The sequence below is a fragment of the Labrus bergylta genome, chromosome 18 (genome assembly GCF_963930695.1).
Source record: "Labrus bergylta chromosome 18, fLabBer1.1, whole genome shotgun sequence".
In the NCBI taxonomy this organism is placed as follows: Eukaryota; Metazoa; Chordata; class Actinopteri; order Labriformes; family Labridae; genus Labrus; species Labrus bergylta.
This window is the reverse complement of record NC_089212.1, coordinates 21,287,073-21,299,683: the sequence shown is the minus strand read 5'-3', so window position 1 is coordinate 21,299,683 and position 12,611 is coordinate 21,287,073. Positions and strand designations below refer to the sequence as shown.

Below are 12,611 nucleotides of genomic sequence, written 5' to 3'. Positions count from 1 at the left end.
CCTAACACCCATGCACCGTTTTTTGTTCTTGCAGAGAGATCGTGGATAATCACGAGAAGGAGAACGCTCTGAACATCGTGACGGATGAGAGGACATATCAGGTGTTTGCTGAGTCACCCGAGGATGCAAGGTGTGCTGGAGACACGAAAGGATTTATCAGTGAAAAGCTCCTTCTTGTGTCTGCGCATATGAATATATTCTGATTTTGTTTTTTGTGCTTGTGTGCAGTGGGTGGTTCAATGTGCTCAAAAAAGTACGTGTGTGCACACCTGAGCAGCTGCTGGAGATGTCCCATGAACAGGCCAACCCCAAGAACGCTGTGGTGAGTCTCAAAGGAGAATCAAATTTGATGACTTTAAATGTAAAATGTGTATTGTTTAGACATCCAAATGCCATGCCTGGTTTTAATAAAGGCTCTTTTGTTAAAGGAACAGTGCACAATAATGATGTTTTCTTTGTTCTTCTATTCTCTTTCAGGGAACTCTTGACGTGGGCCTGATTGACTCAGTCTGTGCTTCAGATAATCCTGATCGGTAAGTCCGATCAATCAACATGAATGAAAAAGCTCATTCATATGACAGGTGAAGCACTGTTTTGTTTTTGGACTTTGTTTTCAAAATTGCTTGCAGCAGATAATAAGAGGTGATTTCAGCGTCAGTTCTTCAAAATTAAAGAGATAAAAACTCTTATTAAAAAAGAAAAAGTCCTCATGGATGATTATCTACACCCCATCTAGGCTTGGGCTACATATTTACCGACTTACACTATTAATAATTGAGTGTCAAATTACCATGTTGCAGTGCCACTGTGTCTTTAATTTCAAAAAAACGCCTCTGCGGCGAGGAAGTGTGGACAACAGGAACGCGAGGAATACAAAAGAGGAATCCTTCCTGCATCTTATCCCATCTCCACTTGTCCCATTTTTCTTTTGTAACATAACAATGAGTCAGGTCTTTTACTGCTCTTTTGTAAATCGTATCAAAATAACATTTGTTATGAATTGACACTATACAAATGAAGATTGATTGATTGATTGATTGATTGATTGATTGATTGAAAAACAAACCTTTTAAAACCTAATTTTGAACATTTGACACAAGCAGACCTGCGCGCTCTCTTTGTTTCTGTCTTGTGGTAAATCTAAAAAAAACAAAAAAAACACAACCATCTATCTCATTACTTAAACTAAAAATCTATGTACTCGGACCCTTTCAGGCCAAACTCCTTTGTCATCATTACGGCCAACCGTGTGATCCACTGCAACAGCGACACACCAGAGGAGATGCATCACTGGATCAGTCTGCTGCAGAAACCCAAAGGAGACGCCCGGATCGACGGCCAGGAGTTTCTCGTCAGAGGTGGGAATGGAGATTTAAGGAATGTGTTTTCATTTTAAAAGCTTTAAAATAGGGTCAATTATATTCCCCTCTCTCTCTCTCTCTCTCTCTCTCTCTCTCCCTGTCTCGTAACCTTTCAGGCTGGCTCCAAAAGGAGATGAAGACGAACGCTAAGAGCACCTCCCTGAAGCTGAAGAAGCGCTGGTTTGTTTTGACGCACAACTCTCTGGATTACTACAAGAGCTCAGAGAAAAACTCCTCCAAGATGGGAACTCTGGTCCTGAACTCGCTCTGCTCCATCATCCAGCCGGATGAGCGGGTGCACCGGGAGACGGGTGAGCAGAGAATATAATGAGGGATTAGACATGCGAGGTTAAGAACCAGATGTAAAGAGAAGGATGTATTTATAGGAGCATGTACGTACACGTAGAAGAGGATAATTAGGATGTCCTTCCCTATAATGTAATCATTTTATTTCATTCCTTTTTGTTCCCCCCACAGGTTACTGGAACATCATGGTGTATGGTAGAAAGCACTCGTACCGCCTCTACACCAAGATGCTGAACGAGGCCATGAGGTGGACGGCCGCCATACAGGGAGTCATAGACAGCAAGACTCCCATAGAGACTCCAACGCTGCAGCTCATCAGAGACATCAAGGTCAGACACACACACACACACACACACACACACACACACACACACACACACACACACGTCGATGGTTAAAGGCAGGGTTGGTAATTCCTTCCTGAATTAATAACTCATGTTCTCTGAAAGAGGAAATAATCCGTCATCTGTAGCAGTTTGTAAGCCTGTAAAACTGTCGACCAATGTCTGCCACGACGTACCAATCTGATGAACCAATCACACGCCTCCCTGTCTCCCTGCGCGTTCTCTACCCGTTGCGTGCACTAGCCCACACTCAAAGCGAGTCACAGATGACGGAGTTTGTACTGTGAGGTTGTCGTTGGCCGTTGTGAGTAGTAAAATAGTCTAATAGTTGTTTTTTTTAACATGTATTATGATAAAGTTAAGTGTTTACTTACCGCTGAATGAGACATGAGACGACGTAGCTTCTCCACAATGCAAGCGATGAGCTGAAGTCCGCTCCTGGAGCGACGGCGCTGGTGCATGTAAGTGAGGGGCGTGGCTTTTGAGTGAGCACAGAGGGGGAGGGGTCAGGGTGTAGACGGAGCGCTGAGGGAACGCTACTTTCAAAATCGTGCTACTTTTCGAAAAAATTGACCAACCCCACCTTTGAATGTTATTTTTCAACATGAAGTCATCCTGAAATGTCGTCTCTTGGTCCGTCCTCTCAGGAGAACAGCGTGAACTCTGATGTGGTGGAGCAGATGTACAGGAGGAACCCCATCCTCAGATACACTCAGCATCCCCTGCACTCCCCTCTGCTGCCGCTGCCCTACGGAGAGGTCACCAGCAGTGAGTACAATGATGAAAACAAAATAACTAAAAATCCTAAACATGTGTGTTAAACAGAAACCTTTTAAAGATGATTTTTACATGAAGTACACCAACATACTTATACCTTTCAATGCAGATTTATTGCAATTACAATAAGAGTATTCAGCCATGTAAATCAGACCTAAAGTTGCAAGAATCATGTCGTATTATCAACTCCATCAAATTAAGTGACTTGTTTCAAATGCTACAATTAAACTAAATGAGTGGGAAACTGGGAACTGTACGAGGTGAGAGAGTGTGGCCCATTGAGCTTCTATAAGAAATTGGGCGATGTGGTAATAAGCATTGGACTTTGACTTTGCTCAAATATATGAGCTAGGCAATGGGACCGACTTTCTCTCCTCCTCTTACTTCTCCTTTGTCTTCTTTAACACATCCTGTGTCATGAAAAAGCCTCCTTACAAGTAACTACCCCTCTACAGGTTCTGTACTGTAACACTACTCACTTTGTTCCCCTTTCTTTTTATCTTTGTGTGTGTGTGTGTGTGTGTGTGTGTGTGTGTGTGTGTGTGTGCAGTACAAAGGCGGCAGGGCTATGCCAGCCTGCAGGATGAGGCGGTGCGAGTTTTCAACTCACTGCAGGAGATGGAGACTCTGGCAGACACGGTGCCCATCATTCAGGGCATCCTGCAGACCTGTCAGGACCTGCGTCCTCTCAGGGATGAGGTATTTTAATTTTCTTTAACTTTCATTTAAACAAAAACTCAATAAGGGGGAGAAGATTTAACAGAAAAACATGGGGGGGTTACAGTCTAGGCTTTTTGGTAGCTGAGTTCAGAAAAGGTTACCAGGGTCACTTTTACACCCAGGACACTCTGATGACAGGCTGTGTACTCAAAGTGATTCTGTGGAGGTTTGTCTGTCACTTTTCCCATCAGAACATGCCGTTTCTTTGTTGTCCTATGTTTAATTTAACTCCCTCCACTTTTGTGTTTTCTCCAGGTTTACTGTCAGGTGATCAAGCAGACCAATCACGTGCCTCAGCCTAACAGCCCAGCCAACCGGGCACACTGGCATCTGCTCACCTGCATGAGCTGCACCTTCTTACCCAGTCGAGCAATTCTCAGATACCTCCGCTTCCACCTCAAGAGGTGTGTGTGTGTGTGTGTGTGTGTGTGTGTGTGTGTGTGTGTGTGTGTGTGTTGGTATGTGTGTGTGTGTGTGTGTGTGTGTGTGTGTGTGTGTGTGTGTGTGTGTGTCATGTACTGTACTTCTTTGATGTATAATTAATGGCAATAAATGTGTTTTAAATGTTTAATGATTCAGGGTACGCGAGCGCTTTCCCGGCACAGATATCGAGCGCTACGCCAGCTTCATCGGGGAATCCCTGAAGAAGACCAAGACTCGTGAGTTTGTCCCCTCTCAGGAGGAGATCGCCGCCCTGCTGATCAGACAAGAGATGAGCACCACCGTCTACTGCCATGGGGGAGGCTCCTGCAAAATCTCCATCAATTCACACACCACAGCTGGAGAGGTATAAAAACACGAACAGCCATACCCACACTTTCCTGAAATTATTTGTTTTGCTGTTACTAACTTGTCAGTTTTTTTTTTTATGCTCTTTTAGGTTGTGGAGAAACTTATCAGAGGTTTGGCCATGGAGGAGAGCAAGAACCTGTTTTCTCTGTTTGAACATAACGCCGTCACAGATCGAGCTTTGGAGAGCAGAGTCATTGTGGCCGATGTTCTGGCCAAGTTTGAAAGGTAACTATGTTTCTTCATCAGCTGTTCGGTGGTAAATTTTAGATTTGGAGTGATCTCTCAATTTCCTAGTTTTGCTCTTTTGGTTTTTAAAACAGAGCTTGGCAAAAACCACATTACCAGTAAACATTTTCGGGGTCCTTGAACATCATATAGGCCAACATCCCGCTTGGGACAATTCACTATGGAAGTTGTTACTATTTGAAGTTTTAACTAACTTGCACTTAAAGAAATATTGCTGTCTTGTATTAATAGTCAATCTTTTTTTTTAAGAGTACATTGTATTTTGTTTTCATTTTCAAACTTGTGTTGACCCTGCTGAAGCTACGTCTCACCTGTAAAAAAAAAAAGAATCTCAATCCCAATGAGTATTCTTGTTAAATGAAGTATATGTATATACATATATGTGGAGATTGTTCTTATCTGTATCTGTCCTCTGAATTGATTCCAGACTGGCAGGCAGTGAAGAAGAGGAGGAGGAAGGAGAGTGGAAACTCTACTTCAAGCTCTACTGCTTCCTGGATGTGGAGAGCATGCCAAAAGAAGGCGTGGAGTTTGCGTTCATGTTTGAGCAGGTGAGCAACACAACAGTCACCTGTGTTACTTTTTAGTTCATCACTCTTGTCAAATTTAAGTAGGATGAATTATATCTGAAAATTAATATTAATTATAAAATGATACAATATTGACTGTATGTTAAAATCTAAGTGGTTTGAATAAACAGAGAATGTTTATGGATAGTTGTCGAATGATTTATGGCTTCATCAACAAAACAAATTCATAAATGACTGTAGAGGACATTTTTATGACTTGTATCTAAACATTTTATATGATCAATCTTTCTGCTGATCAAATTTGAAATTATGAATGTATCTTTTTCACACCCAGTCCCCCAGCCTGTCTCCTTCTGTAGTTTAAATAAACAACAAAGATGAACTCTTTTTTACCCCTTTAGTCCTCACAGCTTTACTCGCTTCAAAAATAGCATCAGACGTGGCAACAGTGGTCTAGTGGTTGGTTCGCATGCCCCATGTACAGTCCAAGTGGGATTCGATTGTAACTAGTGACTCCTTTCCCACATGTCATGATTCCCCTCTCTCTCTCTCGCCCCGATTTCTGACTCTATCCACTGACCTATCTCTCCAAAAAAGACATCAAAATAAAAGCCCATAAATTGTACAGATAAATAAAAAATAAATAACAGGGATTAATAAAAAAAATGTCTAAAATAAATTAAAATGTCACAGTTTTAAAATCTTCACTGAAGTATCAAGTATCAAGTTATTCAACAATAAATCCCCAAAATGTGACTTCTTCTGTTCACTAAATGTGATTACCTTAAATCAAGTTACCGGTATGTTTAATTCATTTTCAGGGAATTATATTTTTTGTATTAATTTATGACTTAAAATGTATAAATAAGAAACCCCTCACCTACAGATCGTCTGTCTCTTACGGTCACGTCCTTGATTATCTCTCTCACAGGCCCATGAGTCTCTGATAAGTGGTCACTTCCCGGCCTCAGAGGAGACTTTGCAGCACCTGGCCGCTTTACGTCTCCAGTATCTCCACGTTGACGGGGCGGGTCGGGCAGGATGGAGCCTTGGAACCGTTTATCCAATCGGACGCCTCCGCAATCGCATCCTCCACTCCACCAAGCCCGGCGTCGGGGCAGCGGGGGGAGCAGGAGGAGGGGGAGCAGGAGGAGCAGGAGATGGGAAGACCGCTGTGGGAGGACCGGGTGGAGTCCCAGTCGGAGTGGAGAAACGAAAGACCCCGAGCTTCCTGGACGGCACCCTGAGGAGAAGCTTCAAGACGGGATCGCTGAAGAAGCAGAAGGTCAGTGCCCAGAATCAGGATTTAGGTGGTTTCTAATTTACAACATCAAAGAGTAAACATTTTAAAATGATAATGCCATCATGAAGCATTGTGTTAAAGGTTTTTAATGTATCAGAAATATATCATTTTTTGGAGGCCTTTAAAAGAGGTAAGACATTTAGAAATGTGTACATGTGTATATGTTGAATTCCAGGGAGCTTTTTTTTACTTAAACTTATGGTCCCCAAGAGGAAATTCTTCTGCACTGTACAGGATAGACAACAATCAACACATAGCAACAACACAGAAACAAAGAAAAACAACAGGAAGTGCATTTGTCCCCGCAAATTTTACATTTTATTTATACAGACGATTCTCGAGCTGTCCTGTGATTTTTGGTCCAAGGGCATTTAACCAAGAAGCCCCAGGTGTTGAAAAATGAAGCCAATGCCGAGTGCATCAATATTAAAATGCTCTTTTTTTTCAAACAGCAGAAATAGACATGTAACTGCCTAAGTCAAAACATGAATTTGGTATCATGAGCTCATTTTATAGACACTGTAAGGGGTTGACATTTTTTTATAAGTAATCTGTATTTTATTAAGCCTAAGAGATATTTAGACACTTTCATAATCCTCTTTGCCTGTATCGAGATTGATCAGAAGTGAGGGGGAGTAAGCTTTTCTGCCATGGTTCGATGTCATAACCCCTCTTCAGAAACATATGGCTGATCATGGGCATGTGGTGCAAGTCCAGTCTGGTTTAACCAAGTGACAGATGGACCTTCTGAACTGGATCGCTGTCTGTAAATCTTTTATTCAATCAGACTGTCAATTAGAGTGTTTCGTCACTGATTGGCCGATCTGTGTCGCTGCAGGTGGAGGAGGAGCAGATGCTTGAAATGTGGGTGAAGGAGGAGACGTCGGCCACACGGACCAGCGTTCTGGAGAAGTGGACGCGCCTTCAGGGCATGCCTCAGCATCAGGCCATGCTGAAATACATGAGCATCATCAAGGAGTGGCCGGGATATGGATCCACTCTGTTTGATGTGGAGGTGAGAAAAACAGAAATAAAGGACTTGTGTGCAAAAGCCACAAACTTCCTGATTATTAACCTCTTACTTCCCTTGCTCTCTTCTCTTTCTCTGAAGTGTAAGGAGGGAGGTTTCCCTCACGATCTGTGGCTGAGTGTGAGTGCAGACAATGTCTCTGTGTATAAACGAGGTGAACCAAAACCACTGGAGACCTTTCAGTACGAACACATCACCTTCTTTGGTGCGTCACAGCCCTGCACCTACAAGATCATCGTAGACGAGAGGGAGATGTTCTTTGAGACACCACTGGTGAGAGAGAGCCCTTCATTTAAAACTCATCTCTTTGAGGAGTGTTGATAAAGATTGCTTTCTTATTTGACATGTTTTGGTGAATGTAAAATTGGCAATCCAGACAAAGGGGATTTTTTTTTTGTTGAGAAAAATGAATAGGTTTGGGATTGTGAGGCAAAATGCCTAAATTAATCAGGATATTGCCTCACAATACGTCACACTCTGTCCTATCTGACGTCAGTCCAATGTCAGGTTTGAAAAGTCCCAACTGTACACACTGTATTTAAAAAAGAGCTTCAGTTGACTCATCATAAAGAGTACCAGACTGTTGAAAAAAAAGTGTTTTTAAAGTCTGAGGAATGACCCTTGTTATGTCAAAGTGCCTGAACATTAGAGTTCAAAGGCATTTTTCTATATACAGTATGGGTCCAAATATTTGTGAAAGATTTGTATTTGGCTACCTAATTTTTCCACTCCAATTTTGGTAGGAAGTGTCCAGTGTTTTTTTTGTATCTGTCTAAACTCCTGATGTCAACATTCACAACCACCTCAGACCAGAGCCAGAGTTTGAACAGTCTGGCTCTCAATTTTTTTTTATGGCTAAATAACTATTTCTGTTGCATCGCTTGTAAACAATCAAGTGTAACACCACATATTTTTCACATGAGACTTAATGCCCGAATATAAAATATATTGTGCCGCCCCACTCACTCTGATTTTGTTTTGCCTTTAAGTGTGGCCAATCAGAAGATAGATATTAACACTCTGGGTTTCTATGGTTGGATATAATGTCATCAGAAGCACTGCCTTTTCAGAAATGTCATCAAATTGTTCACATAATCACACAAATGCAGATCAAGACGCAAATGAACCAATCTACTTTTTCTCTCTCTCTGTTTCAAGGTCGGCGAGATCACAAAGATTATGAGGGCCTACATTAACATGATGGTGAAGAAACGCTGCAGCATCATGTCAGTGACCAGCATTGCCAGCTCCTATGTCAGGTGATCGCCAACAACCAGTCAGAGCCCTCGCTTTCTCCAGCAGTGACAGACGCCTCGGCCCTCCCGCCTTGGTTGGTTGGTTGGTTTCGATTGGAGGCAGTCGCAACAAACCAGCTAATCCTCAAGGCTGAATTTAAGGATGGTGGTGCGGAGGTAGAAGTGGACACAGACGCCAAGACGCACACTCTTCTGGCCTGGGTTTCACTCGGGATAAGGGATCTATTTAAAAATGAGCATGACGAAACAAATTCAGTATCTTGGGACGGTCCTTTTCAAATACATAAATAACACCCTCCAGTCGTAGTCCTGCATGTAGATGTTCAAGCACACTCCAGACCTCTCTCCGCTTTTACCTTTTCTGGACACAACAAGTAATAACAAGCACAAAACATCCGCCCAAATCTGTCCCCCTCTTTTACAACCCGATGCACTGCCAGACAGAAAGAAAAAAAAAAGCCACACGCTCTCAGTTGTTTTGTTTTTCACTCCTCCAATCTCAGACTCTCTCTCTTTCTCTTCACATGTCCTCACTCCTGTTTGCATCTTCGTTTTACGGTTTTAACGCTGAATTCTCGTTCTTTGCTTGTTTCTTTTTTCTCTCTCTGTCGTTTATCGGTAACATCAGCTGTTTGTGACTGAGAAAAAGGACTCCGATGATGATGATGATGATGATGATGATGGTGGGGATGATTCTTCAGGGCTTTACTGACTGAGAATGAGCTCAGCTGCTCACCTGTCAGTGCCACCGTGTGGCCAAAAGAAGAAAACGCAGCCAAAAGGAAGTGGCTTTGAATATTTCTGAACAATATCAACTAGAAATGTGTAAGTAGAGGCTGAACTGTGGAGGCTCTCCGGTCATGTTTATCTTAAAAGTGGAGAGTCTGTTCAGCCTCAGAGGAGAGCATTATCAACCAGAACAGTATGAGACAAAAAAAAAACATTTCCCTATCTAAGTCAACATATTACACACACTGCATATATCTACTGTATATTCACATACATGTACACTCTAACATGTATCGTTTTGTACTGTATATCACACATTATAAGAGTTATTATTGAATTTTTTTGGGTGGTCATTGCACTGTACAGTATATAGATGCCAATGTGACACCTCGTGTAAAATACATGCAAGTGAATGGCGTTGATAATGTCTGAATATGATGCCAATAATGTACATCGTTCACAGGCTGTGCCGTCGACGTGACTCACGGAGAATATGAGGATTTATAGTGAGAACGTTTTGATGAATTGATCAGTGTTATGTGTGCGACTCACTCTGCAGCATTAATTGGAGCCATAAAATACTGTATACTTGTTTTTTTTTAAACTCCTATTCTCACTCCTTTCTTTATCATTTAAGACTTGAAAAGTAACTCCTCTGAGAGTTTGTCTGTGTTTAAATCCTGTTTATGAACATGTGACTTTTAATACTGATACTGCTATAATAACTGTACACCCCCTGCTATCTTAACCACCCTGAAGTGCTGTGTCAGGAATGCTGCTTTGTGTGTGTGTGTGTGTGTGTGTGTGTGTGTGTGTGTATGAGTGTATTTATGGTGTAATCTGCTGTTGGTAAAAGAAATGGAAATGAGAAAAGAGAAGTGATTTTACTGAGTGTATTCCTCGGAGATGAGACGTATTTAAACGACTAACCTTTGCAAAGAATGGTGTTGTGATCGTGAGTTAACGCATGGGATTCTACAAGGGAGGGTTCTGGGTCATTTATTTATTATTGTACTGTATGTATTGCAAGGTGGGTTTGGGAGGAAAATGTATTTAAAAAAAATATATATATAGACTGGATTTTCTTTTTCAGTCTCAGTGTAAGAGGAGCAGAAAAGACACTGTGAGGAAACGGGCTCAGAAATGGTTCAGTTGTGTGGTGGGGAATGCTGAGAGTCATTACTGCTTTGTGCGTCCATGTATGTGTGTGTGTGTGTGTGTGTTTGGACTAAAAGTGAAGTCACTGTAACGCCAATATCATCTGACTCTGTGGCACTGCAGGTAGATGGCAGCTTCCCTCATGTACAAAAACCTCTAGAGGATAAATAGACAAACAAAGTGCTTGGCTACATTGAGTAACCAGGAGGGATACTTTTTATAAAGCAAACAGTCCATTAATCAAACTGATGACACTTCATATGAAGTTACACACATCAACCATTAACTACAGCTGCATATCAAAAGATTATTTTCTATATGAATAAATCATTATAAAGCACAATTTAATGCCATATCTTGCAAAACTACTGTATATTCTACCATTACTAGGCCATTCCCAAAGACTTTTCCCCCCAATAACTTCCTATTCACTGCTTTATGATAGGGAGAAATGCACATGAATTACTATCTTAATGTGCTTTGTTTAAAAGGTGATAATATCACAAACTATGCAAAATGTATTGAGATGTAATCTATGTTCAAATAAGTACTTTCTTTAACAGTTAAAAAGGGGAAATAAAAAAGGAGGTTATTGAGGGGAAAACTTGGCCTACTAGTTGAAACATAAAGTCACACAAAGTAAGAAGACATTAGGGATTTTTAAAAGCGTATACGCTGCTTAAATGACTGAAAAACTAAAAATGGTTAATGGCTCATTTATATACCTTGATGTAGTGTTTTACGATTTTATTTTATTTTGCTAAAGCTGCTAAACTAATATTGTGTCAATAATTATTAAATTAAAATATCTGGACCCCCCAAAATATAGGTTTTGCTGCTTTTCATGCCAAACATTCAAGAGAGGTTGAGCTTCTTAAGGTGAAAGCGTCTGTTGTCTATCTGCAGTGCCACATACAAGGACGTAACGATCATCTCGAGACGCACTGAGGTCGTGAGTACAAGTGGGTTTATGACACCAAGGAAATTATGTTTTTATTTGGACTCCTCATGCGTATTTATGTTGCCTGAAAGTTTATTCCCTTAATGGTCTGAGATGTTCTTCAGGTCCAGCATTTCATTGAGGAAATAGCAAATAATTGATGTACTTGGCCTGTAAGTGTTAAAAATCTAAATGTATATTTAGTCTGACAAATCCTGGAATCAGCCATTATAAACTCATTTGTCTCCTGGTAAAAAAAGAGCGGACTTCCTTGGATCATAACACATAGAACCTGACCTCAGTGGCTTCAATGGTATTTACGTCTGCATACACACAGCCCTCTGGGATCCTGCCTATAGAGTTAGAGTAAGCAGAACTCACACACAGGTTCCAGTTTGAACTTTTGTTTATTTTTTTTAATTTTTTTGCCAAAATAAGTGAAGCAACCCGTAAGCCATACTTACAGAGGAACCTGGAGCTGTCTGTTCTAGTTATTCTACATCTATGGTTCTGTCTGTCACTGATATTACACTGAGTGGGAAGAAGAAGTTACCCGATAGAAGCTGAAATGTGATCGCTGTGTTTGCAAAACAGAAACATGAGTTTAGAGTAAGATTTTGCAGCATGTGATCACAAATCCGTCTCTAAGGTCAGCTTCATCACAAGGGGTCCTGTAATCAGCCGCAGGCGGCCAGAGTGGGGCCCGTTCGTATCTTCTGTTATGCTTATTATTATCATCATTACACTGTAAAACATAGTGCTTGTTTGAAGAAAAAAAAAGAGAAAGAGAGAGATATGTGTGTTGTTCTTTTTTTATTTGTAACTGGCTTTACAAAATTATGCTTTAATAAATTATTGGAATTATTGTCCTCTATTTGACGTTGTGTTTCTGAACTTATTTGGACTACAAACATGGTGGGAAGTCATTTAGTATATTTATTTATGTAGCTGCTTTGAGGTAGACATTTAGATTTCTTTGTACTTGTGGTTGCCCCTCTACATTTCAGGATATTTGAAGGCTAAATTTACTTTTAATTCCACTGTGTTAATTCCACAGCTTTACTTTAGGTTGGATAGATAGGAATAAGAACACATTTGACATACTTGTACTTTTGAGTA

At 41.0% G+C, this 12,611-nt stretch overlaps 1 protein-coding gene across 1 annotated transcript in view; it reads left to right on the top strand.

The window, feature by feature from the left end:
- The window catches only part of myo10l1 (myosin X, like 1), a 52,282-nt gene extending 39,916 nt beyond the window's left edge, over nucleotides 1–12,366 (top strand). Inside the window, exons 28-43 of the mRNA XM_065966462.1 lie at nucleotides 35–130; nucleotides 229–322; nucleotides 478–533; nucleotides 1,216–1,358; nucleotides 1,478–1,672; nucleotides 1,839–1,996; nucleotides 2,659–2,779; nucleotides 3,339–3,487; nucleotides 3,764–3,912; nucleotides 4,088–4,295; nucleotides 4,389–4,525; nucleotides 4,974–5,097; nucleotides 6,008–6,361; nucleotides 7,218–7,394; nucleotides 7,491–7,682; nucleotides 8,568–12,366. Coding sequence (XP_065822534.1) covers nucleotides 35–130; nucleotides 229–322; nucleotides 478–533; nucleotides 1,216–1,358; nucleotides 1,478–1,672; nucleotides 1,839–1,996; nucleotides 2,659–2,779; nucleotides 3,339–3,487; nucleotides 3,764–3,912; nucleotides 4,088–4,295; nucleotides 4,389–4,525; nucleotides 4,974–5,097; nucleotides 6,008–6,361; nucleotides 7,218–7,394; nucleotides 7,491–7,682; nucleotides 8,568–8,672 — 2,458 coding nt within the window. The 3' untranslated portion in view covers nucleotides 8,673–12,366. The remainder of the gene's footprint in view (nucleotides 1–34; nucleotides 131–228; nucleotides 323–477; nucleotides 534–1,215; nucleotides 1,359–1,477; nucleotides 1,673–1,838; nucleotides 1,997–2,658; nucleotides 2,780–3,338; nucleotides 3,488–3,763; nucleotides 3,913–4,087; nucleotides 4,296–4,388; nucleotides 4,526–4,973; nucleotides 5,098–6,007; nucleotides 6,362–7,217; nucleotides 7,395–7,490; nucleotides 7,683–8,567) is intronic.
- Nucleotides 12,367–12,611: the final 245 nt, after the last annotated feature.